Source organism: Salvia hispanica, chromosome 1, assembly GCF_023119035.1.
Source record: "Salvia hispanica cultivar TCC Black 2014 chromosome 1, UniMelb_Shisp_WGS_1.0, whole genome shotgun sequence".
Classification (NCBI taxonomy): Eukaryota; Viridiplantae; Streptophyta; class Magnoliopsida; order Lamiales; family Lamiaceae; genus Salvia; species Salvia hispanica.
Genome location: NC_062965.1, coordinates 32,413,224 through 32,439,982, shown reverse-complemented (window position 1 = coordinate 32,439,982; position 26,759 = coordinate 32,413,224). Strand labels below are relative to the sequence as shown.

General features: G+C 35.5%; 2 protein-coding genes across 3 annotated transcripts; both read right to left on the bottom strand.

The window, feature by feature from the left end:
- Positions 1-248: 248 nt before the first annotated feature.
- LOC125201885 lies at positions 249-3,206 on the bottom strand. Of its 2 annotated transcripts, none has more exons than XM_048100176.1 (5): positions 3,130-3,206; positions 2,463-2,634; positions 1,771-1,823; positions 648-734; positions 249-512 (listed from the first exon to the last, which is right to left on the bottom strand). In XM_048100176.1, the coding sequence occupies exons 2-4, from the start codon at positions 2,629-2,631 to the stop codon at positions 648-650; spliced, it is 309 nt and encodes a 102-aa protein (XP_047956133.1). In that variant the 5' UTR covers positions 2,632-2,634; positions 3,130-3,206; the 3' UTR covers positions 249-512. The 2 variants fall into 2 exon arrangements, with proteins under 2 accessions (XP_047956133.1, XP_047956132.1); XM_048100175.1 differs by having other exon boundaries at positions 2,463-2,643; positions 3,130-3,202.
- A 17,749-nt stretch (positions 3,207-20,955) lies between these two features.
- On the bottom strand, positions 20,956-25,955 carry LOC125194510 (actin-related protein 4-like). Its single transcript, XM_048092774.1, has 12 exons — positions 25,794-25,955; positions 25,568-25,694; positions 25,056-25,136; positions 24,091-24,288; positions 23,011-23,076; positions 22,670-22,736; positions 22,358-22,420; positions 22,222-22,284; positions 22,049-22,111; positions 21,716-21,780; positions 21,131-21,199; positions 20,956-21,032 (listed from the first exon to the last, which is right to left on the bottom strand). Exons 1-12 carry the CDS (start codon positions 25,804-25,806, stop codon positions 20,987-20,989), a joined length of 921 nt encoding a protein of 306 aa, XP_047948731.1. The 5' UTR covers positions 25,807-25,955; the 3' UTR covers positions 20,956-20,986.
- Between the last annotated feature and the right edge of the window lie 804 nt (positions 25,956-26,759).

Sequence of the window (26,759 nt, the reverse complement as noted above, 5' to 3'; positions counted from 1 at the left end):
GGGCTTGCGTGATCTTTTTGTGTAAGGACATTACTGCTACTTTCTTGAACTGACGATGTTGCTACTATCTGCTGCCCCTCATTGCATTAGTAGCATCATTTTGGCCCGTCAGCTCAATTTCATCATTTCTTATAGTCTTTGAGCTGTAAAACATCTTATCAGCTAGGGAGAATGTTCCGTCATTCTCATCGGACAGAACTTCTAGAAAAGAAGAGCTTGAACTGTTCCGAGACTTTCCAGAATTTGCAAACTACACGATCTGGGTGAAACTGTAGGGTTGCCCTCATCCAATGTTTCACACCCACGGCGAATAAGAGTACCACCAAATTTGGAGCTCTCAGCCTTCTGGTTAGTCTGGCACTTCCGCAAATCACCTGTTCTATATAGATCCGACCTACAGCCAGTGTCAGAACCATCAGTAGACACTTGAATTTGACAGTCTGAGGCAAAAGCCTGCAAACCTTCACTTGAACCATAATCCAAATTTGTAATACTTTCTGCAAACTCAACACCTGAATCCAGTAACACAGTTCTAATTATTCTGCGTAGCTAAGAATTGAAATGGGGTGCAACTTGCAAGAAAGGGACATCACACAACACTTGTGGTCAATCAAGTAAGAATAGTGAGCAGAAACAAGAGAGTGTACCTAGAAGGTACTCATCACCCATGTTACAAAATCATTCTCTAGTCGGAAGTATCCATCTTCAGCTTCAATAGGCATTGCATTGAGTACCTACATGTGAACCATATATATTAACAAATAAATTTACACACAAGCAGATACATTAGAAGACAATCAATTCATTCTCCAACTCCAAAACTCAGATATCTTAGTTAGCAAAGCATATTGGTCAACAAACTCGCTAAAATCATACTCTTGGATAGAGGGGACATATGGGCAAGAATTGGACAACCAACCCCTCTCTTTCAACTTTCCACTAGAGCTATATATTTACTGATCATTTGATCTTCATTGATAAGTTATCTGCAAGAACATATATATGCATAACATCCAATAAACTTATCAAATGGGATTTTTTTGTGGTTTGTTTGTTATTCATTCGATTTGTAATTATCTCCATTTCATTACGTTAGGGTCTCAGATGTGTAGTTGTTTTGTCCATGGGTGTATTCCAACATTCACTATACCTAACTTAAATAAGTACAGTAGTGGAATATCTTAGTTTCAGTTTCCAATTATGAATGTTATACGTGAGAATCTTCAGTTGTTTTCTTTTCAAGTAGCAATATTTATTTTTTCTTACTTGGCTTCTATAGACTAATTCTTTTAGAACTTGAATTTGCTTCCCAGTCACTCCAACCCAAAATTTATGGCTGCGCATGGGGACTTCCATCTAATTGGATGAGATGATGAGCTCTTTCAAAGATATGAATCATGAATTCATGATACATGGCCTGTAACCCATCTACATAATGCATGCACTGTCCATCAACCAAATACGTGTAACGCATTTAAGTGTGATATTCAATGAGCGTGAGCAAGACACTCTAGGGTCCTAAACCATATAATAACACATGGGGAAAACATAAGCTAAAGCCAATGTCATAAGATGAGTCAGACACATAAACAAAGATATGGGAAATAACTCAGAAACATGTAATTTAATTATCTAAAGCAAGCATTAGCTTCACATATTATCATACATGGATCTATAAAAACCAAGCAATAAGTCATGAATAGATTATAGCACTCTTTAAAGGATCTGGGTCAACCATTAGTTAAAGACGAATAACCAATTATGACATACTTCTCCATTTAGAATATCTTTCCCTTCCCGAGCAATACCAGTATCCGACCCACCTGCATAAAGCCACACAGTTACATTCAATGGCATGTGACATCCAGTGAATACTCATGCAATCAGTAAGAAGACAAATAGATAAATATCTAGAAGAAAACAGAAGAAATAGCTTCAATATTTTTTATGGAAACAGAGAGGGTTATCTTCTAACTGCTGATGGATACAAGATAGCTCATTAATAAATCTACTCAGAAAGAATTAATTGGGGCCATATAATCTTATCCTAGACAAGCATGGCAATCGACTACATTAGTGGTTACTAATGATAAAACTTCATAAAAAGAATTACTTGACATCAGAAAGTACGGAAAACATCTCATTACAATTTTTAGTACATGCCATGTCGCTTAGACTTGGGTATGTGTATCCTATGCATATGACTTAAAATATTAGGACAGAATTACAACTTTAAGAAGAATCCGATACAAGTAAACCATCATGAGGATACCTCTAAACATACACAAACATATTTTTCTTAATAAATCAAGTTCTGATTTAAAATGCCTCACAACAGTCTTTTCAATTCAGTCCTGTTATCTTAAATCGGCACAAGGATGGCATTTAATTACTTAATAACTAACTAATCAGCGATAGAACGAGCAAAGAGGAGTTTCACACTGCTAGTTCTTAAACTGTACCAGAACTGCAGGAAACAGGTACTATGGCCATTGCATTCTTTGCGATCTTCTCATCGAAACATATGACATTATCCATCGACAGATGCCCGTCTTGTGGGGGTTCCACAAGCAGATCCTCAACATCAATTGTCCCATCTTCCAACCCCAGAGACGGATCTCCATTCTCCATAGCCTGATAATACTATCGATAATGACAAAATAAGTAATACGCAGCTCTTCACGGATCAGCATGCAAGAAAGCTGATAAATTGGGAATAAAAACAGCAAGCAGCCCCAAATGCAATCGCACCTTATCTAGCAATGCATGCCGCTTCATACAAAACACTCCACAGATTCACAATCACATAATCAAGAGGCTTTAATTATTCGCTTCAAGCCATGAAAACAAATCTCTAGCTAAATTTGATGAATTAGTTTCACCTCTGTACCGAATCATAAACACCAAACCATATAATTGCATTGAGAATCGATAAAATTTGAGCGCGCACACACAAAATTCAACCTAAATTTATCCACTCGCAGCAATTGGAATCCAAATAGATGCACATCGACAAATCGTTGATCCAGACATTGCAACAACAACAAAAATGCAGGAATTGAAGCATACGGAAAGCGCATTACATGGTATCACCGCCAAAACAAACCATAAAAGAGAGAGAGGACTGACCGAGAAACGCCTGAATCACTGAGCGATTCCTCCTCGGAGCGGGTGGAGGTGAGAGAGAGAGAGAGAAAGCAAAGGGGGATGGGGAAAAGTGAGTGCAGAGTAAGTAGAGTGACGCAATATATTCGACGGAATCGAAAGGAGTGCTTCAAAGCTGTATTGGAATGTGGGGTTTGGGGTCCGCAGTTATTGAATTTGTTGTTGAGTTTAGCACTTTCTCGCTTAACTGTTTTTTCATTAATTAATGATTGATTGCTAAACTCGTGTTCGCCTTTATTATATGTCGCGATTCTATTTATAAAGGTTACTAGAATGTTTTTTTTAATGGAATTAACCCTATTTGGTTGGACTTGTGTTTGGGAGCATCACATGACATCGACCATTTCAAAATATTGAATTCATGATTTTTTTATCCCTTAATTAAGCTAATTTTTTGATGACTTTTTGATACTTCATTCCATGACTTTTTAATATAATTGACCGTAAAGCCCACTCAAAATCATTGACAACATTTGGTTGGGCCTGATGCGTGGATCGTCCATTGGGGGATAGCGAGCGAATGGATTGATCTCTAAAACTCATGAGTGATCAAGATAGCATGAAACTGATAATTATGGAATGTCACGTGGACCACGCTTGAGAAATATTAAATTCTTTACCTTTTCGCTATTTTGGGATAAATAACTATAGATAGTTATTACATGGATAGTATTTTTTGACGAGTTCTTGTGGCAGCTTGAACTATACTGGTCGAGGCTCGGTCCGTGGCCTAAGTTAGTATTTGGTATATGATCTAGCAAGCTTAAAGGCTACAACTTGATGTACAACATGGCATGAAACGAGTAAATAAGTTGCTATAATTGAACCACTTCCCCTTTGAAGTTTGTGTTCCTCATATTTATGCTTGCCCTTTTCTTGATTCCAATGGTAGCAACAGAGTTAGTGTCGGGTAACGAGGTAGTGTAGTAAAATTAGTACACCTAAATATTAAACAATTCTAAAAACTTCATGGATATTGGATCAATCAGTCAAACTAAAACCAAAATATATGGAGTAGTAATTCTATTGTATCAAATTTCATCTATTTTCGGTGATGAGTCGCGTCCTTCCATTAATGGCCTTTTAACCTTTTTTCCAGTATTTATTACTACTACTTTCATCTCCATTTTTTAGGCCATCTTATTTTGTATTTTAATTAAATTAAATATACGATAAAATTTTAAATTACATATGCAATTAATTCATTATATCTTTTAATTCAATTAAATTTACATATGAATTGATCACATTTTATCAGTTCCATTCCACAACCCTTACCATATAGTAGTCATATAGACATAAACTTGAGCCCAGAAATAGGTGATTATTTTATACCCTAGAATAGAGTTTGGTTTATTCCTTGTATAGACATAGTAATACTCTTTTTAAAAGGGAGACATATCAGTGAACAATATCATCAAACATGTCTACTATACCATTTGACAAAAAGGGCTGAAAACAAACCCAATAATACTTCTTGCTGCCATTTCCAATCCTCGTATTTTTACTGCATACCCAACTTCTTGGACTTTTGAATGTCGAGTCCATTTTACTCACTTTTTAATCCAATTTTCGGGTTATAAAATTTTGCATTAAATGCCAAATGCTATGATATGTGGATTAATTGATGAGTGATTAATTCCGATGTCTTTTTAATTGTGTATGAGAGTTGAAATTGAGTTGAATGGTAAACTTGTTGAAAATATGACATGGCTATTGAATAGTCGAAGGCGTGGAAAATATGACTTGGCCGTTGAAAGGTCATGCGTTAAAAAAGGAAGTGAAAGTGAAGAAATGATTGATTTGATGTGAATATATGATGCGGAGTAATATAATTGTGGTAATTATTTTCTAAGGGATGAGTGGGAATTAAATAGGAGCATTATTTAATCATGTGGAATTTTGACCCCTCAAGTATTATTTGGAGAAGGAATCATATTTTTCTTGGATTTAATTATTCTTGGGATAATTATCAAATTAAATCAAAGTCCGGTTTTTTCCTTATTTTCTTAGATAATTTTGGCCCCCATAATGGAAATTGAGGGATTTTGAAAATCCCTATGTTATGGGAAAGGGATTTTAATATTATATTTTTTGATCCCTTGTTTATTCTTTCATAAATAAATTCAAATATCCTAACATATCTTGTCAAATCTAAAAAGATCTTATCATATCCTAATTAAATTAGGATTTTAATTAATTCCTTGGAGTAGGAATTTAAAAATCAGCCTCTTACTATATTTTGGGGAGATTTATTATTATTTTTTACTCGTGATAATCTTATTCTCTCATGAAATATTAAATTAAATCTTAGGCTAATTAAATAGCCAAGATTTGAAATTTCCTGTTATTCCTCTTCAAATTTTCGGCCTCTTCAACAAACAAATCTACTCCAAATCTTTTATTATTTAATTGTTGGAGTACATCTACACCTCTATAAATAGGAGAGAAATACTAAAACCTAGCACTACGGAAAAATCCCCCCCCTCCCCTCACGTCGTTCTCCCCACTCTCCCACTCTCTCAAATTTTTCTCCTACTTTCTCCATTGATTCTTCATCGTTTGGAGAAAAATTGAAGCTGCAATTCAAGATTTTGTTGAAAATCAAAATTCTACTTGTTTCCCACTGATTGTTCTTTTGAAAAAGTCTTTTATTTTGATCTTCTCTTTCCCACCGATCAATCGGTGTTCTTGAGTTCACATGCATTTAGAATGAGCGAAAGGAAATTAATCGATAATTTGGGGTGCATGTGATAAGTGTGTGTGTGTGCGTGACCGAGTGTGTGCGTGCGTGCGCCGGGAAGAGCGTGCACATGTGTTGTGTTCGTGTGCGTGTGTGGTGTGTGTAGAACATTTATACATGACACGATTTAATGGTGAATCGGAGTTGTTATTCGAATAAAAATGATATCTATCGTACCTTGATTTTGGATGATGATATTAAAGATTTATCGATGGGGGAAAAAGGAAACGTGGGCATGCATGATTTGAAATCAATATTGAAACTGATTTGTGATCGCCTAATTTAAAGGTGATACTTGCGCTCTCGCGTGATAAAGAGAAGAACACTTTGAGCTAAACGACAAGGTGGGCTTTCTTTTAAAATAATGACATTGTCACTAAGGGTATTGATGAGAATGAAATATGTGTTATCATGCCTTGATTTGTTTTTGTCGTGCCTATCCCTCGTGGCTATGCCACTATTGATTTATAATTGGATCCTTGTAGAAGGGAAACCCACTTGGGTTAGTGTACACCAATGTTAGAAATCTGGGTCGGTGCGACCGGTCTAGTGACCTGGATTGCGGGCCCCATTCCTTGTCATGTAGAATGAGTTCGTCGATGAGAAAAATGGTTGCGGCGTGATTTTGGATAAATGATATATATATTGTGGTGCCTCGGGCCTTTCTAAAGATAAAACCCCGATGGACACTTGAAAATGGCATGATAACTATTTTTTGTGATAAAAACTTTTTTTCGGCATTGAGTCGGAGTATGATTATAGTACTCGGCCATGCATGTGTTTTCCCTATTGGGGAGGTTGACGGTGAGGCGGGCGGCGGTGTTGAGTCGGAAATAATAACATGATCTGTTGAAACTTTAAGTGTCGTTGTGTCCTAAAAACATGACTTCACTTCCCCTTGGTAACAGCTAAAATATGAAAGTGATCTTTTGGTTGGGTTGAATTATTTTTATTTCGTGGGAATATTTTGAATATAAACGAGATGAGATTATTTTGGAACTTTGCTATTTCGGAGCATTTATTATGATAAACCTTTTTGTTGGATTTCATTCTTAAGGCTTATTCTTCCCTACTTAATTGTTCATTAAATGTTACGGGAAATTACCTTTAAATGAGACCTATTTTGATCTTTGTTGCATTTAAGTCTTTAAAATGGGGATCGCCATTATTATTATACTCCCGTTCCAAGGAAGATGGCCCTTTTTTGGGCGGCGGGATTTATGCAAATTTATTTTGTGTGTTGAGAGGAGAGAGTAAAAATAAGAGAGATGGAATAAAGTAGAGATAAAAGTGTTTTATTTTAAATAATGAGTCTCTTAGTTGGGAAATAAAAAGGAAAGTGGGAAATTTTCTTGATGGGGCGGAGGGATCAGTGTAATGCGGGCCGTTCAAATTTCTGATCCATTGAACGTCAAAACGTTAGACTACGTGAAAGTAGATGGCTTACCTTCATTTTTGCGGAGAATGTCATTCGTGCAAATCTGTCAAGAACATCAATACTTTTTCGGACAGAGCAGAATCAACATTTGATCTATTTTTATTCAGGTAAGCTTAGTTAGTGTTAAGCTGTACCCTACTAAAGCAAATGTCATATTAGAATTTTATACAGAATCAACAAAATTCTCCTAAGCATCATAAGCATGCCAAAACTTAACAAATTCTAAAACTAGTGTTGGTTTTTCTGCATGTGACCAAATCATATTTTCAGGCATGTATGCGAGACGAAAATCGATATTAATAACCAGGAAAGAAACAAGAGATGTAATTTGTGATTGTGATAGCTTTACAAAGTAGTGAAATGGATATAAGATTCAAATATACAGAAGGACATAGAAGCCAAGTTAAAAATCTCAGCAAGCAATTGCAGAAACAAATATCACTAATTGTTATAGGCAATATACACCAACACTACTCCTTCAATCATAGTAGTCTTTTAGAACAGTAAATTTCACCAGTTCAAGTTGATGATCTTGAGCACTTCCACAGTAACTACCTTAATGCGAGAACAAATTCGTTATCAACCAACATTATTTTCATTTCCATTTGTTAGTGAATTGGTGATTAATTCCAGACCAATCAAAGATTTCCCAACGAATGATGGAAATAGAGCGTGAAAGCAACAGCCAGTTAGACAAAAACTGACATGAAAGGCTGAAGTTATTAAATAAGCTCAATTTTGTTGCTAACGGAAGATAGACTCAAATATAAAGCCACCTTAAAGACTGACTGAAATTTAGCAGCAAAATCAAAAATTTCACTGCCACTTCAGTTATTAAAAGTGATGCATGATCACTAACTTCACCAAAAATCTCATCACCTAAGAAAGAACATATAGTCCTCATCTATCATATGGAGATGACACTTAAGGAACATATATTTGGATGTTGTGAAGTGGGAAAACTGAAAAAAAACAATCTAGAATGAATAGTCTAGCATCAATGTCAAACCACAATCATCCAAAAATTGTTAAGCTAATGTTGCTTGATTTTCCAAACCACTCCAAGTAACTTATAAGAAACCACTATCCCTCCCATACTCTCCAAATGGATACTACGATTGAATTTGGAAAAAAAAAAAACAGGGGGCAAATGTTGCATGTGAAAAGTACTACATCATAGTCATCCAATAAAGTTTTGAGTCCTCTCTTTTAGTTTAAAAATCACCAAGTTTCTCCTCAGCTTCTGCATGCAAAAGAAGACTCTCGGTCGGTTTCTAACCAATGCATGAAAACAAGAACAGATACAACTGATACAAAAGAAGATCGTTTCACTAGCATATTCATGCGGCATATTGGTTGGGCTCGAGTTTGAATATAGCATGCAAGATTAGTGCTCATATCGAACATTTCATTAACAAAATTGGCATTAACGAGTTGGAACAGTATGAGGTCGACCCAATATCCGCACCATCATGAACTAAAACGCATAAAACCATCTCCAGTTTTACCCAAAACACGCGAAAAATCAAAAACACCCAATATAGCCTTAATCATGGACGTGGCATCACAATAAAACAAGGGGTAAATTAAATTACATATCATGCAATAATTCAACAGCATGGGCTAGAAATTCACCTCATTCAAAACTTTTCACACATATAGAAATAATAGTTTTAAGAGAAGAAAAAGAGTTAATTTCCAACTGAGGCAATGCCAATGATATAGGGATGTTGATTTGCTTATAAATACTAGTAGTATCATTTGCATTACCAAATCAGCTCAGATTTTAAATTATTCATAAAGCAACCAACCACATCTCCATTTCCACAGCAATCTCACCCTTCTTCTCTTGATGTTTTGTTTATCAATGTTTTAATTGTTTTTCTCTTTGATTAAAAACGCACACACCGAACACAATCCTATTTTACATTTTTTATTTAATTAAACTTTAATTAAATTTAATCTTCGCCACGTTCTTCTTAGCATCATAGCTCAGCACCGCCTCCACCCCCTTAACTGGTTCATCTTAAGCAATGGCGGATCCAGAAATAAAAAACCGTGGGGTCGGGCAAACGAGACCCTAAATACAATAATATTTAAAAAAAGATTTAAATAAAAATACATTAGAAATAAAATATCTCTATCTTATTATAGCTAACATATACCTTTCAAGTATACCATCAAGCGCTCAATCAGTCATCTTATCTTATTTCGCGGCTTAACATATTTCATTGTAGAAAACATTCTTTCAACTATTTCAACTTTTCAAACTTGTTTGAATTGTTATCACTACAACAAAAAATTCGAATAAAAAACCCCTTTTTTAAAGATATTAAGAACGTTAATATGTGTGTCTAAAATTATACTACCACAGTCAAAACGCTTCATAAAGTATCCTATTGTTAGTGTCAACTAAAATTAGGGATACAACTAGAAGTTCGTGAAATTTAGTAACACTCTTTTTTGCATCCTAAATTATGGTAATTTTTGAAAAATTAAGTTTTTTTAAGTATATACTATCGGACGATCTTCTAAGAATTCATAAACTCGGGATCTTTTATTGTTACTACCAAATAAAAATAAAAAAAAGAAAATAAATTATAAAACATGATTAAAAGTATTGTATACCGGAAATCTTGTGAAATGAGTACTAAAAATTATAGTATTCACTTTTCCCTTTTTACTACTTAAACTAAAGGCCCAACCCTAAGCCCAATTGTGAAAAATGAACTTCATCTTCTCTACCAGGACGTATTCTGTCTTCGCCCCCGCCTTCATCCTCCGACAGTCAGATTACAATCAAACTAATCCAATACATATTAGGATGATTAAGAATAACAATGACGTTTTTCGTCATAGCTGCGCTGCTTGCCAGCTCGAGGATGAATCGTAGGGCAGACTTCCGGATGCCGTGGGGTCGGGGGCGGTGGCAGGAGTTTTCCGGCGGTTCTCCGGGTACGGCGGTGGGTCGGCCGACCCCACCTGCCTCCGCCGATGATCTTAAGCATGGTCGGAAACACCAAATGGCGTGTGGTAGCCCAGCTTGAGGGTGAGGTAACCGGGTTGGAATTGGTGTTCCCGACCACGCCTAAGATGAACTTCTCTTGATTATTTCTCTTAATTAATGTCTCTTTTTTATGAAATGAAAACAAGAAATCAAATGTCCAAATCGCTAACGATGTACGGACTAAATCATCTCAAATCGGCCAATCGGCGCCGCCAATTTGAGGCCAGTGAGCGAACCGGAATTTAAATAAGCCGGCTAAAATTTTAAAAATTATAACAATAGTAAATTATTTAATTTCATAAATAACAACATTACAATTTTAAAAGTACTTAATAATACTCCTTCCATCAAGACTCATTTTGAAAAAAGATCAACGTAATAAATAATTAAAGAGAAAAAGAAAATACAGAGATAATAATATAGATGAACTCTTTTATATATCATTCTCTCTTACTTTACTTTATCTTCACTTTAACTATTTATTACTCCCTCCGTCCAAAAAAATAGAGTACAATTACCATTTTTGGTCGCTCACAAAAAATAGAAGACATTCATTTATGAAAAGTATTCAAACAAATAATAACCTACACATCATTCCACTAACACTACCTATCACTTATTTTTTTCTCCTTCTTTTTTACTTTTTTCCTTCTCTTACTCTGACCATTTCATTAAAAACCCGCTAGTATACACAAATACACTAATTGCTCTATTTTTGTGGAAAGGAGTATATTTTTTCTAAAATGAGTGCTCAAATGAAACGCCCTACTACAAGGAGTAATTTTCTTAAACGAATTGTAGTAAAAAAAGCTTTTTACCATCAATTTTATATGCTCTATGCCTCTATCCATCAATGAAAAATCTGTTTAAATAAGTTTCACAAATACTCTTTATCTTAGTGAATTTAAGAATGTTTGGAACTAAGCTTTTTTCCATTATTTGGAGTAATTACGTAGTTTGTGATGATTTGATTTTAATTATTAAGGATGGAATTATATTACGATGAAAGTATTTAATCGAATGGAGTATTGGACTACATAGTAGTATATGTTAGGGAGAATAAAATAAATAAATGCTCCTATTCAGCATCAAAATAGGGTAAATATAGTAATTTATCACTAATTTTTATTCCATTTGACACGTCAAATATTGTTCCTTCTTCCAATGCTATAGATATATACCAAAAAAAAGAAAAGAGAGAAAACAGATCTTCTGTTCATTTTCTTCCCACGACGCCTCGCCATCCTCTTTCTTCATTCCTCTTTTTGCATAATTCTCTCGGCCTCTTCTCCACTTCGCCGCCCAAATCTTGTGTTCTCCATCTTAACTCTACTTTCAATTTTAGAAAATCGGGCGGCGGGATTCGCTGGCCCTTGGGGCGGAGACTGGTAGGAGGATGACTATGTAATGGGGGGTCTGGGTCTGGGGCTGGCTAGCCCCGCTGGCGCGGGGCTTGTCCCCACGTAGTTCCGTCGCTGTTTGAGGCGGTTGCTTTCCTCTCCAACAATTATGAGCTGAAACAGCCGCTGGAGAATGTAGTGATGTATATGTGGTCGGATCCGATCACGTATCTCCGGTCAGTAATGTTGCATTAATTATATTTCATTTTTTCGCAATCTCACCAGGGAGGAAATTAAGGGGGGACCCAATTGTAAAACCAGAGCTGCTTTATTTCATTTTTCTTATATTATATCTCCTCAAGGCTGTTTTTTGGAGCGGGCGCTAGTCGCCGTCATTTTTTTTACACCTCATATAAAGGTTGGTTGCTCATTTTTTTATTTTCGCTTTTGTTTCTGTAGAATCATCTGTATTTGGTGCCTAAAATTAGTTAAAAGGGTTTTGAATTGAATGTTTTTATTTGGTTTGGGGGTTTGAACGAGAAGCTATTAAAAAAAAATCTATCATTATTACTACTTCTTACCTTTAAAACTCTTGGTGAGGAAATCATTTTTTCATTTTTTGCGGGTGAGGGAATAAACAAGGGAAGAAAACAAAAAAGGTTTAAATTTTCCCTATTTTCATTCCATTTACCACCCTCATTCCAGCCATCGAAACCAGATTGGAGTAAAGGTGGACCCACAAGAGGTGCCCGATGAAATAACTCAACTAGATATTTAGTTTGATAAAAGGATAAAAAGAATACGAAAATGAAGGTGAACTAACGGGAAGAGAAAAAAGAACGAATAAGGTCCAAATTTTTTGGGCCCAATTTGAAAACCCTTTCCAGAACAACCTGTTCAACTAATGATCTTAACTTCCCTCTCTATCTTTCAAAACCTTGATTTAGTACTCCTTTTTGCTTTTACTAAAACCTTTCATTATTTCACTAAAAAGCATTGTTTACGATTATGGCATATGGGGAAAAAAAATAAAGGTCTTTATTCAATTTTGTGCAAGTGGTATGTTGCAAGGTACGACCCAATTTTTCATTTATGCGAACTTAATAGAGAAACATATTTTATGATACACATCAATGATCGTTTTTTCTAGTTTTTTATTAATCTCCCCGCCCCCATTAAATATAAAATATTTAATCGAGGGGTTTTTATTGGGGTTTTTAAAGTTAATAAAGAAAGAAAAGAAGAGATATAAAAAGAGAGATAGATTTATTTCCATTTTAAAACATTTCATTTTTTTTTGGGACTTTTTAATTTTTTAATGGCGGGGCCGAAATAGAGTCCCCGGTGAAGATTTTCGTACGATACATCAACAACAAAATTTTCCCAAGGTCATATTTTGGATAACCCAAGGGGGACATTTCTCTTCTTTTTTTTTATCCCCTTTTACGCCATGCGAAAATCATCCCCCCACTTAGTTTTACTTTTTTCTTTTGGTGATAGGTTACAACTTTTGATATTCAAAAAACGTCTCTTTTGGGAAATCTATTGAACATACAAACCCTTACATTTTTTGCCAAGACCTCCGGAAGGGATTCATTTACCTTAGCCCCTCCCAAAAAGGGGGGACCAACCTTATTAGTTATTGTAATGTGTGGTGAAAATGTTTCCCAAAAAAAAAGAGGACTAATTTTTGGGGCAAACTAAAAGGTAAAAAAAACACCCCTCCCATTAAAAAGCAACGTTTTCCTTTTGGGTTTTTCCCATTAAAAAGAAAAGTTTCCTTAAATGGAAACAACTCTTTCTACTTTTTTATTTTCTTATTTTTTTCATTAATCACAAAACAACACTAATAAAACCCGGGGGATTTTCAAATGGATTTTTAAGGGGGCAGGGGGACCGGGGTGGGAAAGAAAAAGGAAAGATACTTGTGCCCAAAAATTAGCAAGAGGACGAAATTGTAATGCAAAAAGGGGAAAATTGGGAAAAATAGTTGATGTGTGTTGTGGACAATGAGACCTACTATTAAAAAAGGTGTGGATAATTTTTTTTCCCAAAAAAAACCCGACTAATTTTGAGGGGGGACCAAATGGCAAAAAAAGGAAAAAGAACTATTTTTTTGGGGGGAGTCATGATATTATCTTTGGAGGGGATTTTTTTTAATGTTAAAAAGGCTACTTTTGCTTTTGTAGGAGAGTCACGAAGGTGGGAAGGTTGATGCGACACTGAAACAAGTATTTGTGAGGACCAAGCAAAATCCTTCGGTTCAAAATTCAAATCATGAGCGGGACCGTTTTTTTTTTAAATTCTTGATCTCATCGTAATATTGTTTTGTTCATTTCAATTATTTACACTAACGTATATGTCCTTCAAATTTGAACCCAATGTCAATTCCGTTGTGGGGGGGGCTCACGTACCCTAATCCAAAAATGGAAAAACATGTTGAGGTAAAGATTGCCATCTCAAAACCCCTTTGTCATTTCAAATTTCGGGCCCTTTTTTGTTGCAATTTCGAAGTCTGCTTAAAACTTTATGTTTTGGAATGTCGCATGGGGAACCCTTTGCTCCCCCTTGAAAGAAAAAAAGCTTAGAATTGCGAAAAAGTTGCACGGTTCGTCCAGGCCTTATCTCTACCCAAGAGTTGAAACAAGGAGGGTACAATTTGTTGAGGGTTTCCAAAAAATTAAAAACAGTGGGTTGATTCGATTTTCCGTTGATTCTCAATTTGCCATTTAAGCTAAGCCCATATACATCATTTGGGGGCCCCAATCCAACCCAAACATTTATTGGGGGTTTTGAATTAATTAGTCATTTATCTCCATCCTAACCAAACGATGGGGGATGATCCTCCCTTTGGGGGGAACGTTTTAAAACCCGGGCCCTGTCCCACCCATTAAATGTAAATCGAGGGTAGTCAAAGGCCCACCATGGGGCCCTTGGGAATTAAAAAAAAAAAAAGGTGAGGGTTTTTTTATATTCAAGCTATTATTGTTATTACCAGATTTTATTCATTTTATTTAATTAAATTTGTCCGGGTTTTTGAGACCAGACAAATTTTTTTAATTAAAAAGGGAAAATATTATTAAAAAAAGCAAATCATAAATGATTTTTTTACTAATTTTTATATATTCAAGAAGAATGGTAGTAGTTATTTTCTTAAATTATTCTCAATTACTTTATAATCTCTCCACTTTAATTATTCATTATCATCTTTGCAAAACAAAGTCAAAAAAATTTAAATGAGGCAATTATTTAGGTGTTTTCAAGATATTTAAATGTAGGTCTTCTTTACATAAGTCTCAACCATAAATTAAATTTTGATGGACTTTTCAAGATATTTTAGATATGAATTCCTTTGGAATGAATTAGTTATGTCAGTTTGTCCAAACGCGAATATTTATGATTTACAGTTGATGATTGTTTTTCTGATTTCCAATTACAAGTTGATTTCCAAAATTAGATTATAAATTAAGTACTTGTTTTAGGTCAAAATGAGATTACAAATTGAGTATAGACATTTCATATCGTGAGATGAATTTACTAATCAATAGTAACTTCTTTGCGTTGCTTTGCTGTTGCACTTTGTCACTCTTTTGAAATTCGTTCAAATATGACTACCTCATTACCTTCTTTTTACAATTTTTTAATAATTTGTTTCTAAAATTTAGTACCAATATCTTTCTCAGCAATATAATGTGGAAAACAACTATCTAACCGTGGATAAGTATATTTATGACTTATCAACTTCCTTTGTTCTTGAATTTACTTTTGGGTGGTTGGAGGTAATTTTATCCCTTTGAAGTATAATATATACGTATTTTAAAATCAAAATTTAGAATGAAAACCTTAAAGGGTTCCCCAAATTCATAGTTTGAAAATAATTTTGTCATTGATTATCCTTCTTTTGCCAAAACCCCATGGGCGTCTACAGTTGGGTTGGGTAACTATATCATTAATTCATAATCCTCGGTGTCTGGGGTTGGGAAATGGAAGGGCGGGAATTTGGTTTTTTTTTGCTTGGGGAGACATTGGAGGAAAACGGGGGAAACAACATGAAAATTTTGACCGGATGAAAAAATTAGTGGCGGGGAAAGGGAGGGACCCCTCCCTTTAGATCGCTAAGGATCAATATTGAAAAAAAAATAAAACTTAAAAAAAAAAATAAAGATTATTCAAAATAGGGGTATTATATACGGGGAATGTTAGAACAAAATTTTATTTTTTTTAATTTTTTTTCTAAAAATATCCTTTTCGGGGAAGCATCTGTTGTTGAAAATGAGAAATGTTTCAACTATTATTTTATAAATAAATTACTAATTTATTTAAACTCGTTAGGTTTGAAATTGGCATGCACGTATTATTGTATAAATTTGATTTATATTTATTCCTATGCACTTATATTCGTTCTATTAAGTGAACTTATAATAAATTAACCAATTCAAGAATCAATACACAATCTCTCTGTTCGAAGAAAGATGCATGCATCATATACCTTACTTGAAATGGAAATGGAAATGGAAATGTAAATATCAACATCAAATCTAAATATACTTACTATTGAAAATTACTATCTTCGTCCAAGGAGTCACATTTGCTTTTCTACACTCATTTTATAAAAATGATAGTAATAAATAGTAAAGTGACGATATAATAAAGTAGAGAGAAAACTAATGGACGTTTGATAGTGATAGATAACTCATCTAATGATTAAAAAAATGTAGTAGTATATGTGATCGGACTTAAGAGTATGTCCGATGATTTGTCATTAAAGAGAAGAGCATTGTCTTGAGACACGAGATGTTCCATGATGGTCATCAAAGAGAGACATTTGTTTGAAAGGAATTGTCCAAAAAGAAGCCAATGAGTCCAAACTTGCTAATCAAATGCCGTCGTAAAATCGTCATATTTATATACTCTTTTTAAAGTAAAATCAGTATTTGTGTATTTTTTTTATTACTAGCAATTTTGATCAGAGCCATCGCTGACTTGTGTAAGAGTAAACTTGGATCAATTTTCACCTGAGCTAGTCCAACTACTTTAGTATTGATACCTCAATCATTTGTATTGTGTCAATAAATAAAGAATTATTTCATTTAAAATTTATAATATGTCAGAATTTATATTTTTCCCTTTTTTATAATGTCATTTGTTTCTAATATATTGCTATAGAAATATGCAGTAAGAGTGTAAATCAGTACTCTACAAAAATATAGTTTCATAGATTTGAATCATAATTGTAAGTTTGTATTCATTATAAATAATTTCACATTTCTCCCATTTTCCAATGGTCAAAACTGAAAAAAAAAGGACACTCAAAATATTTTATTAAAATAAAATGAAAATTGATGCAAAAATCTACTGATTATCTCCGCCAACACCGCCGTCCCGTCGCCGCGTCTTCCCCGGCTGCATCAGCAGCGCCATAAACGTTATATCTCGGTAGTCGTCCACCCGGAACTCCAGCAGCATCTCCTCCTCCTCCGCCGCCGGCTGCGCCCCCGCGCCGGCACCGGCGCCGGTGGGCGCCGACTGCAACGGCGCCTGGACGTGGCGGCGAGCTTGGGCCCGCGGAGGGGCTCGAGATGACGGACTCCGCCGGAACGATGCCGGAGCCGGTGGCGGCGACGATCGACGGCTCGGCTTGGCGGAGGAGCCACTCGATCGCCTCCCCGGGCCGGGAGCGAGCCCGAGCTCCGCTCAGCTGGAAGATCCGCGCCCGCTGAGCGCCGGAATCCTGACCGGGGGCCCGCGGCCGGACCTTGGTGTGCCGGCCTCGGCGCGATCCGGGCGACGGCGCCGCCCCGGTGGCCGGAATTTCCCCGGCGGCGGCGGAGGGCGGCGGCGAGCAGGTGGGAGGCGCGCCCCGCCGGTGTTTGCGAGGATCGGGTCGGACGAGGACATTTGATTAGGGGGTTTTTTTACGGCGGCGGCGGGCGGTGGTTTGCGGCGGGGAGAACTGTGACTGAGAGTGGAAGGGAACTGACCCACATTTTTATAATGGGGAAAACGGGCCGGGCCTTGTGGGGTGTGTGAGCGGGCTTTCGGGCCGGATTTACAGGTGTTTGGGCATATTCTGGCATTAAGTGGGCCAGAGAGGATCTTTGTCTCTAACGGTCCCACGAAATACTTATAGCAAACTATATTTAATAAATAAAGAAGAAAAGGAAATGAATGGAGTGTTATGTCTATTTCCTTTCTTTCATATTGGATCAAATGAGTAATGTGTTTATGATAAAAAAAGACTATTCCACGTGGCTCGGTATATACAATATCAGGTCCAGAACGGTGCTTATGGGCGTGCTAAAGTGTAGTACGACGTTAAAAAATTGGGATAAAATTCTCAGTGGTATAAGGATTTAATTTTTACAATCGAAGGAAGATAATAACAAAAAGGGAAAGAAAAATACAATGGAAATAATAAAACAAACCAAATTATAAGTCGAGCGAGGGCCCTCTTTCCCAAGACAAATTACGCCCGCTAGTGCTCACGAATGGGGTATTGCCCCAAAGATAAAACGACTTCCTCTGGCGTACAGAAGACCTCAAACCCGGCTGTGCACCGAACTTGATGGAGTTCAGATCGAGCATACAATGCTCATATGATGCACCTATGGTGTAAAAGAACTTGAGAAAGAGAGAATGTTTTTTGTTTGTATTTCTCATCTCTCAAATCACCCATTTATAGGATATGAGAATCCCAAAAATCTCGCTTAAGGATCCTCATAAACCACTTGGAGGTTACCTTAACTGAAAAGCCAAAAGACTTTAGAAAATGAAAGGTTTGAAATCCTTCCAATTCTCACATTTCCAACAACGACTATAGCTTTAAATAGCGAGAGTCGTTATTCCTTAGTGATCGTGTTGTGAATGTAGAATAAAAAAAACGTCATGGGATAAGATGTATCCGTGTAACCCTCATTTGCTGAAGAAGGTTGGTTAGTCATCATTGGTTGAGGTGCGGGGGGCATGTACAATTGAAACTAAATTAAATAAGAAACAAATATTTCATTCGCCCACAAAATACTCCCCCATTTTGTAATTTCGGGGGTCAAAATTTTTTTCAATTTTTTATAAGTTTTAAATGGACTAGGACTTTCATGATGCTCCATACTAGGATTAATGAGTAAAGTTTTATGATGAAAAAAGACTACCCCACGGGGTTGGTTTATACAATATTGGATGAGAAGGGCGCTAAAGTGTAGTACGAATTACTACCTTTAAATCCCGGACAGTCATTATCCCTTGTTGATCGTGCCATGAATGCAAAAAGCAGACGGGCCATGGGATAAGATGCATTTTGTACATTGCGCTAAGAAGGTTGGTGCTCGCATTGGTTGATGTGCGATGGCATGTACACCTATGAAACTAAATTGATGGTTAAGAAAAACTCCCTGTCCCACTTAAATAAAACGTTTTTCCTTTTTTGTTTGTTAATAAAATGACACATTTCCTTTTTTGAAACTTTCTCTCTCCAATTTTCCTAAACCCCTTTTTTTCCCCTCTCATTAAAATATTCATCTTTCTTTTTCTTTCTACTTTAATACTTACCCCACCTCTTCTCTCCCAAATTAAAACTTTTAAAAATAACTCCTAAAACCCCGCGCTGCAAATGGGTTTTTAACGGGAAAAAAATATTTTATCCTCCCCATAATAAGACTTATTTTGTCATTTCGCGTCCACGGTCATCCAAAATCTCATTTATTTATTTTTCCCTTTTGATAGATAGACTATATACACTTCATAAATCATTACATTCATATCTCATAATAAAAAGTGAGACATATACTTTAAATTTTTTTCCATTAATTATATTCACGGGTCTCTCTAACTGGTCACCCAAAGTCTCTTTTATTTAAATTTTCATTTTGATAGATAATTTACACTTTCACTAAATCATTTTCATACCCCTAAAAAAAAATGAGACATATACCCAAACTTTTTCCATTAATAATTATATTCACGGGTGGAATATTTAATACAGATAAAGGACTGAGGTGGAATATTTAATACAGATGGGGAAATCATTTTTAAAAATTTTTTTTTAAAACCAGTATTTGCCAAGCTCCTTTTTTTTTCCCAATATTGTTTTCAGTTACGAAAAGTAAAATCCATAAATCAGTGTAAAATTCTCAAATTTCAAGAAATCAAAATTTCAGTTCTTCTTGGTATCTTCTTTTTGGAAATTTAAAATAAAAAAATGATATAAAAATAGAGTATTTTTAAATGGGTGGATCTTTATTCCTTTTTTTCTGTGTCCATAGTATTTTGCAACTAATATTTGTATATTTTCTTCAATTCCAATTTATATTGCTTAAGTTTAAAATGAAAGTAAAACTCATTAACCCAATTAGGATATATGATTAATTTATTAGTGTACATAATAGTTAAGCACTGTAACATTTATTAGTATTAATCGAAAGATGGTATGTTTCATGATTAATCTCTTTTTCCCAAGTTACATTAACTAAAAAGGTGAAATTAGATGCCATGCTTTTTTTCAAATAGTTACTATAATATCAATTTGAATTTAAAATTTAACTCCCTCGCCCCAAAAAAGATTAAACTTTCCTTTTGTTTTCCCAAAAAAGATTCCATTTTCTTTTAAAAAAAAGTTTTAATGAATATAAAAATTATATTTTCTTATTTCAAAAAAAAAAACCCCATCTGGCCGTCCCCAAAATGTGCTCTTTTGTGGACGGATGGGTAATTAATCCCCTTTTTTTCTTATTGGTGAACTTTTACCGGGGGTTTTTGAAATGATTGGGTGTGTTAAATAAATAAAAAAAGTAAGAAAGATGAAAAAAATGGGGAAAAAAGATAAAGTAAAAAGAGAGAATAAAGTGAGAAGGAAAATAAGAAAAAAAAAAGATTTTGGAAATGGCTTTAAAAAACAGGGGGGAATTAAATGACTAAAATAAGAACAAAAAAAAATAAAAAAAAGCATCTAATTTCTTTCAGCACCCCCCCCTCTCTTAGTCTCATTACCCCCTCTCCAAACCCCCCCCCCGTAAAAATTTTATTTTGGGCACAGTATCAACCTCAAGGATATTAATTTTGAGTTGTAAAAGTGTATAATATTCGTCCATACCAATATCAACATGAATTGCAAGTTCAACTAGGGATGTTAGATACACATTTTCAATAACCGAATAATGTAGAAACTCAATAAATGCATACAAATCTCTGGGTTAAACCCGGGGACTATTCTTGAAGCACAGAGTACTGGGAATGATGGGGATGGGTCCATGCTACCAGTCAAATTGTCTAAAGGCTAATTGATTAAGAAGCAATGCATTTCAAGGGCATTTCCGTTGAATATATGAAGCTCCGTGCTCTTCAAACCTGTCATTGGAGAGGAGGCAGTGTAGTTGACATGAGAGCAATAATAGAAATATTATGAAGCATGAAGTTTGTGGTGTTAGTGAAGAATGAGAGCTTACTCAGATTTGGAAAACCACATCTGCTGAAAGGATCCAAGTGATGCCAATATACTGCCTCCTATCCAAACACTGTAATGACTATAGTCAGTAAATGATGCGGGCCGTAGGCTAGCACGGGTTTTGTTTCTATACATAGTCATTCAAGTAAAGTAGCTATTGCCTAGAAATCATTGAAGACCATGCTATTGGCACGGATTCAAAATTTACCAAGTTAAAAAACTTAATTATCTGCTTCATATAAAAAATGTGTTCCCCAATTTAAGTGATAAATTTATACCTCATTATATCATCGTTCAATGTAGAGGGATAAAAGGCAACGCATTAAGGTGTGTTTGCTTTGAGATATAAGAAGGGATAAACTTCATTTACCATCTTATAACTCGCTTGCTTGAACATAATAAAAAATCTGGATAGGAAGTCTAAAATCCATATTTAGAGGGATAAAAACTCAATAATATTTATAAATTGAAAACAACCAAAAATAGCCGTTTCTCATCACCAAAAATGATGGTCACAAAGTAGAACTCTAGGATATGCACAAATCACAAAACCAATTTGAAGTAGAAATAAGTAAATAAATCCAACCTGAATCTCCTTTCTGTTGCATTTCCACTTGCTAGAACTTTCACCCTAGCCGCTTGAGGAGATTCCTAAAGAACAATATCAGTCATTGTCAGGATATTGCTCATCAATAGCTATAAGAAAATTCACTTAAATGATCATTGTTATGACTGTAAGTAATCTCAGCCACGATGGAATGGATATCTCCCCAAATCTTATTTTTCTATATTTCCCACTCCCTTACCTATTTCTCTTTTTGACAAGACAGGGAGTTCAAAATCTATTCTGCTAGAACAAGACAAAATTACATGAAAATTGATATTTTCATCTCAATAAGAATGTAACATAATGGACAACCTCCAGTAGATCTTTCTCAAGACGTTCTTTCAGCTGTTGCATTGATGCCGTTCCACCAGAAAGCTGAAAAACAGACAATCCTTTGGGTGGGGTGAATAAGACTATGGCAGAATTGCTATGGGAAAGCATGTTTATTTGGTAAGTTATATAAGATAATGTAGTAGTCATCTTACCAATATGCTGCTATAAAGTTCTCTTCGGATGTCAACATCACACTTGCTTATGCTCTCAATAACCTGGAGAGATTGAACAAAAGTGTAACCATAAAATCAGCTAAGAACAGAGCCTACTTGAATGTAATCTACTCACCATTTGCGGCAGGCCATGGGCAGATGAAGTTGTCTCTATAGAATTTTCCATACCAGGTATAGTCTGCGCAGAAAGTGGTTTAAATCAGCTAGGATAAAAAGTTCAGAGACAAATGTCCAAATAAATCTAGGACTAACCATAGAGTCAGTATATCACTACCAACATCAATAATGTGCATAATTTAATTTCATTATCGATGTTAGGGTTTATAAATAACTTCTAAATCATAGCAATGAAGACCTGGGTTGCTGAAAACTAACGATCGAAGTATCAAAGAAAAATAGTACTGAAATTGATCAGAATGACTCGCACCAGAGCTAAAGATGGATTAAACAATATATCAGGAATCTTGAATCTGTCAGCACCGATCTCAATTGTTCTACACCATTACAATAAAAAAAGAGATCAAATTAGAAAGATCGTACTTGGATAAATTCTAATGATGGTCAATGACAAGTAATGTCTAGCTGGCCCAGCAGATATATATACACAGTTATATTAAAGTTAACTTGGGTTCAACTGGGTACACCTTCGAAAAGGGTAAATACTGGGGCAAACAGATATCAGTCAAAAAAGTTGAACAAACTTTGGATGTATCAAAGATAGTTTTAGAAATATTGATAAAGAAAAGGAACACTTGACAATAAACTTACTGTCCATCAGGAAGCTCATAAGGTGTCATTGGAATATTGGAGTAAGATGTATCTAACCAGAGGAAACAATGTTAGCATATATGGGTCAATAGCATTAGCCCTTTGGGCAAAAGAAATTAATAAACAGCATTTTTCTATAGAATACAAAAACTAGCATGCAAGACACCAAGTTAAAATAAAGTCGGTGGAACAATCCTTGCCATATACTATCTTCCACCAGACAAGCAAACAACAAGAAGAGAGCTTAGAATAGCCATAGATTGAATAAATTACTAAGTTACTGGAGGAAATAGACTAACAATCCTACAAAGTTCGCTGATCTAGTAAATCAAGATAACTTAGTTGATGGCAGACACTTAGCGACTGGCACATAATCTAGAATTAGAACACAAACTTAACAAACATAAAAGGTATTATTGTTGAAACCAAAAACGATTGCAATATTTATTCATGCCTCTGAGCTTATGGCATATCAAATTCAATCTGCTGGCCCATTCTTATCATATTTGATGTCCCAGATATACCTATCAGTTCACTCCTATTTTGACTCAACTTCCACATTTAATCACCAAGAACAAACATGTGAACACTTAGTTTAATCCAGTAAACAGGAATATAGGTCAATGCTGATAGCAAACTATAAAGAAACCTTCAGGTCTGCATCAAATAGTCATGTAACTATGTAAGTAGTGGCTTTATAGGGTGGGGAGAAACCTTGTAAGTCACTTTAGTTAACTTCATGTATACCATCAAAAGCCAGGATCAGGAAAAAAAACACAAATTTAACAAGTGTAGACCTTAATTTCTAGAAAAAATCAGGAATAGCAGCCAAAGAGTCAATATTGTATTTACATATGAAACTTTAGGAAAAAATGATTCATTCCCATCTGAGAAGAAGGGATGCCCCAGCCGCATAACAAAATTTTGATCTCACCGATGGAAATAGGAGTATATTTGCAAAACAATGATAGTGCAGACTATACATTTTACTGATTACCATAGATTCTCCTATAACTCATAAGAAAGTAGGCTGGCTAATCAAGCATGCACTAAGATCAAATGGCATGCCACATTTTCTACATAATAAATGAAATACTTGGTTCGTAAACATTATATGAAGGATCAACGACCTGAAACTCTCCAGGACGAACTTCCTTTCTTTTGAATGCATAACGAGGCTTTATCTGCAATTTTGGATATAAACAAGGGGAAATGAGAGAAACCAGATTAAAACTTAAGCAGAATACAAGTTCAACTTTGCTGAAAACAAATTCTAGAGAAAATTATGAACTCACAGAAAGTCCTTTGAAAAGAACATGATTTGGGGAAAAGGTTTAAATACTTAAAAAATCATTATGTGGATGACTGAAAAATCCAAAAAAAAATTTTCACATTAAACCAGATACCCTAAAGAACATAACCACTGCTGGAGCCACAGTAGGATCCTCCACCACTGAACAAGGGAAATAAACTAATTTAGTTTTAATATCATTTAAACTCAGAAAAAAAAAACAAGTGAAAAAGGAAAAAGTTTTAAAGTCAGACTTTTTTGATTGTGTTTTATAGCTTACAGATTTAAATATCTAAAAAATTTTTAAATGGCAAAACAATTCAACCTTTGCAAAATTTATTTTCAGGAAATTCTTTAAAAATGCAATTTCCAAATTTGGGAATGAATTGTGTTTTGGGCCAATTTCATTTTGGGGGGTTGTGCACAATTTAAAAGTTTTTTGGCAAATAAAGCAGAATTTCAAAACCATAAATTGGGGGGTACATAAAATAACCCATTTTCAGTAACTTTTTAACCCACGTCCTGATGCAAAAGAAGTAAGAACCTGGAAGAAATAAACAACCTACAATTAGTTAATGACAAAATAAAAGGCCCCGAAATAAAACAAACAGGGCAGTGCTTCCAATTATTAATGAGATCAGAAATAGGGGCTCACAGCATTTTTGGCCAAAAATAGTGCAGGAACTTGATATTTTTCAAACATAAAAAAATGTGCATATATACCATCAGCTACATAACCAGACATTCAACTCACTTTTCCCTCTGCTGTTGAGAATTAGAACATGACTCGGCAAAGAGCATTGGATGTTCCTTTGGATCAATCAACAGGCATTTCCTGTGACAAACATCACATAAATTGCGATAAATTAATGTGCAAGAAGACATGTACAAACCCAAAAATATCATGAAATAGGGATGAAATGTTTGCTTGAGAAAGTAAACAATCCTCCACTTGTTTACAAGAAGGCCAAAAACGACATTGAGGTGGGAAGTTTAAACAAATATCTCATATTGTTACAACCTTGAAAAAATTAACTGATTAAACTATTAGCATTACGCCTGATTTACACAAAACCCATCATATCTTCGACCGATAATTTAACTTATTAAACTTTAAGCTGCTGCTGCTCCTGCAAATGCATGATAAGCTCTAAATTTGGAACCCGAAATAGCAACACTCACTCTCTGGCAACTAACTACAGTCACATTGTACTAGAAACAAAAATAAAAATCCAAAAGAGAACAAATCAGAAGATGAATCATAACGAGACAGCAAGAGAAAGGGTTGAGTTGGCTCTCACAGATGGGAAGACAGCTTTCGGCGCATCTTCGCCAGCATAACCAGCTTTGCAGGTATGGGAACCCAAGTCTACGACTATTGCCGATACTTCATCTGAATTAAATACCAAAAGAAGTAAATTACCCAGTAAACCGGAAAATAATTCAATATTGTAAACTAAATTGAGAGAAGAGTCGAGCATGGTACACGCACCTCCTCCATACATGATGATAAGACGAGGATTTGGACAGTGGCGGTTCGATTTCGATGGTAGGAAGATGTGAGCGCGCGAATTAGGGTTTTAAAAAGGGAATTACCGTTCACTTCCTGGCTCCTCTTTCTACTCCCGGGAGAGAGACTGTAGAGAGGACTGGAGTTACGGCTGTGGGGTTTTCTTTCCATCATTTAATTACCGTACATTAAAAAAAATACTACTAGTATTTAATCTTGGTCATCGAGTTTTAGCAAAATCAATCTTGGTTGAGTTTTAGAGCACCCGCAACAGGTGAACCATTTGGCTCGGGTCTCGTTTCACCGAGGTGTATTGGGAGTTAGACCTTGTTGTGGGTGTCTCGTCGTGCTCGTAGAGTGGTGAGGTCAAGACCGAGACAACGTGCCACTCCCCTCCCCCGTGGCACACTGTGGTTGGGCGTCGTACTAGCGGTTGGAAATTTGATTTTTTTGTATTTGGAAAAAATTAAAAAAATATTCCATTTCTCCAAATATTACTAATTATTAGTACTGTTTTTTGATTTTTTTTTATTATACTATAATTCATTTCAAAATCATCTATAAATACTTTCATTTATCATATAATTTTTTTACACAACAACGGGTCAATCTGTTTCTAGCCAACTCAAGTCTGGCAAGGAAGTCACAAGCCAGCTCGCTGGAGCCGGTGCAGGTGGATCCGAAGCCAGTTCGCGACATCATTCGTGAAGGGTAGAGGCAAGAGAGGGTCAAGCCAAGCTAGTGCTCACGGATTGGCGAATTACGCCCCAAAGATAAAATGAATCCTCCTAGCATGTGGGAAGCAACTCATGCAAACTTGATAGAATTCTGAGAATCGAACTAGACAATATTTCTAAAATGCACACTATGATGCAGAGAGCTAGAGAGAATAGAGAATGTTTCTTGTACTGTACTTCTACTCCAATCTGCAGGCCTATTATAGGCTAA

Bases quoted from the DNA above. Each gene is read 5' to 3' on its own strand.
- LOC125201885 (XM_048100176.1), bottom strand. From the start codon at position 2,631: ATGGAGAATGGAGATCCGTCTCTGGGGTTGGAAGATGGGACAATTGAT. The intron at 1,824-2,462 runs GTACAGTTTAAG...GGCTTTATGCAG, and splicing joins ACCTGTTTCCTGCAGTTCTG to GTGGGTCGGATACTGGTATT. The intron at 735-1,770 runs GTATGTCATAAT...GTTCACATGTAG, and splicing joins AAGATATTCTAAATGGAGAA to GTACTCAATGCAATGCCTAT.
- LOC125194510 (XM_048092774.1), bottom strand. The intron at 22,737-23,010 runs GTAAGTTTATTG...GTAATGGTGTAG, and splicing joins TATGAGCTTCCTGATGGACA to AACAATTGAGATCGGTGCTG. The intron at 21,033-21,130 runs GTAAGCTCTCAT...CTCCAATGACAG, and splicing joins ATGTGGTTTTCCAAATCTGA to GTTTGAAGAGCACGGAGCTT.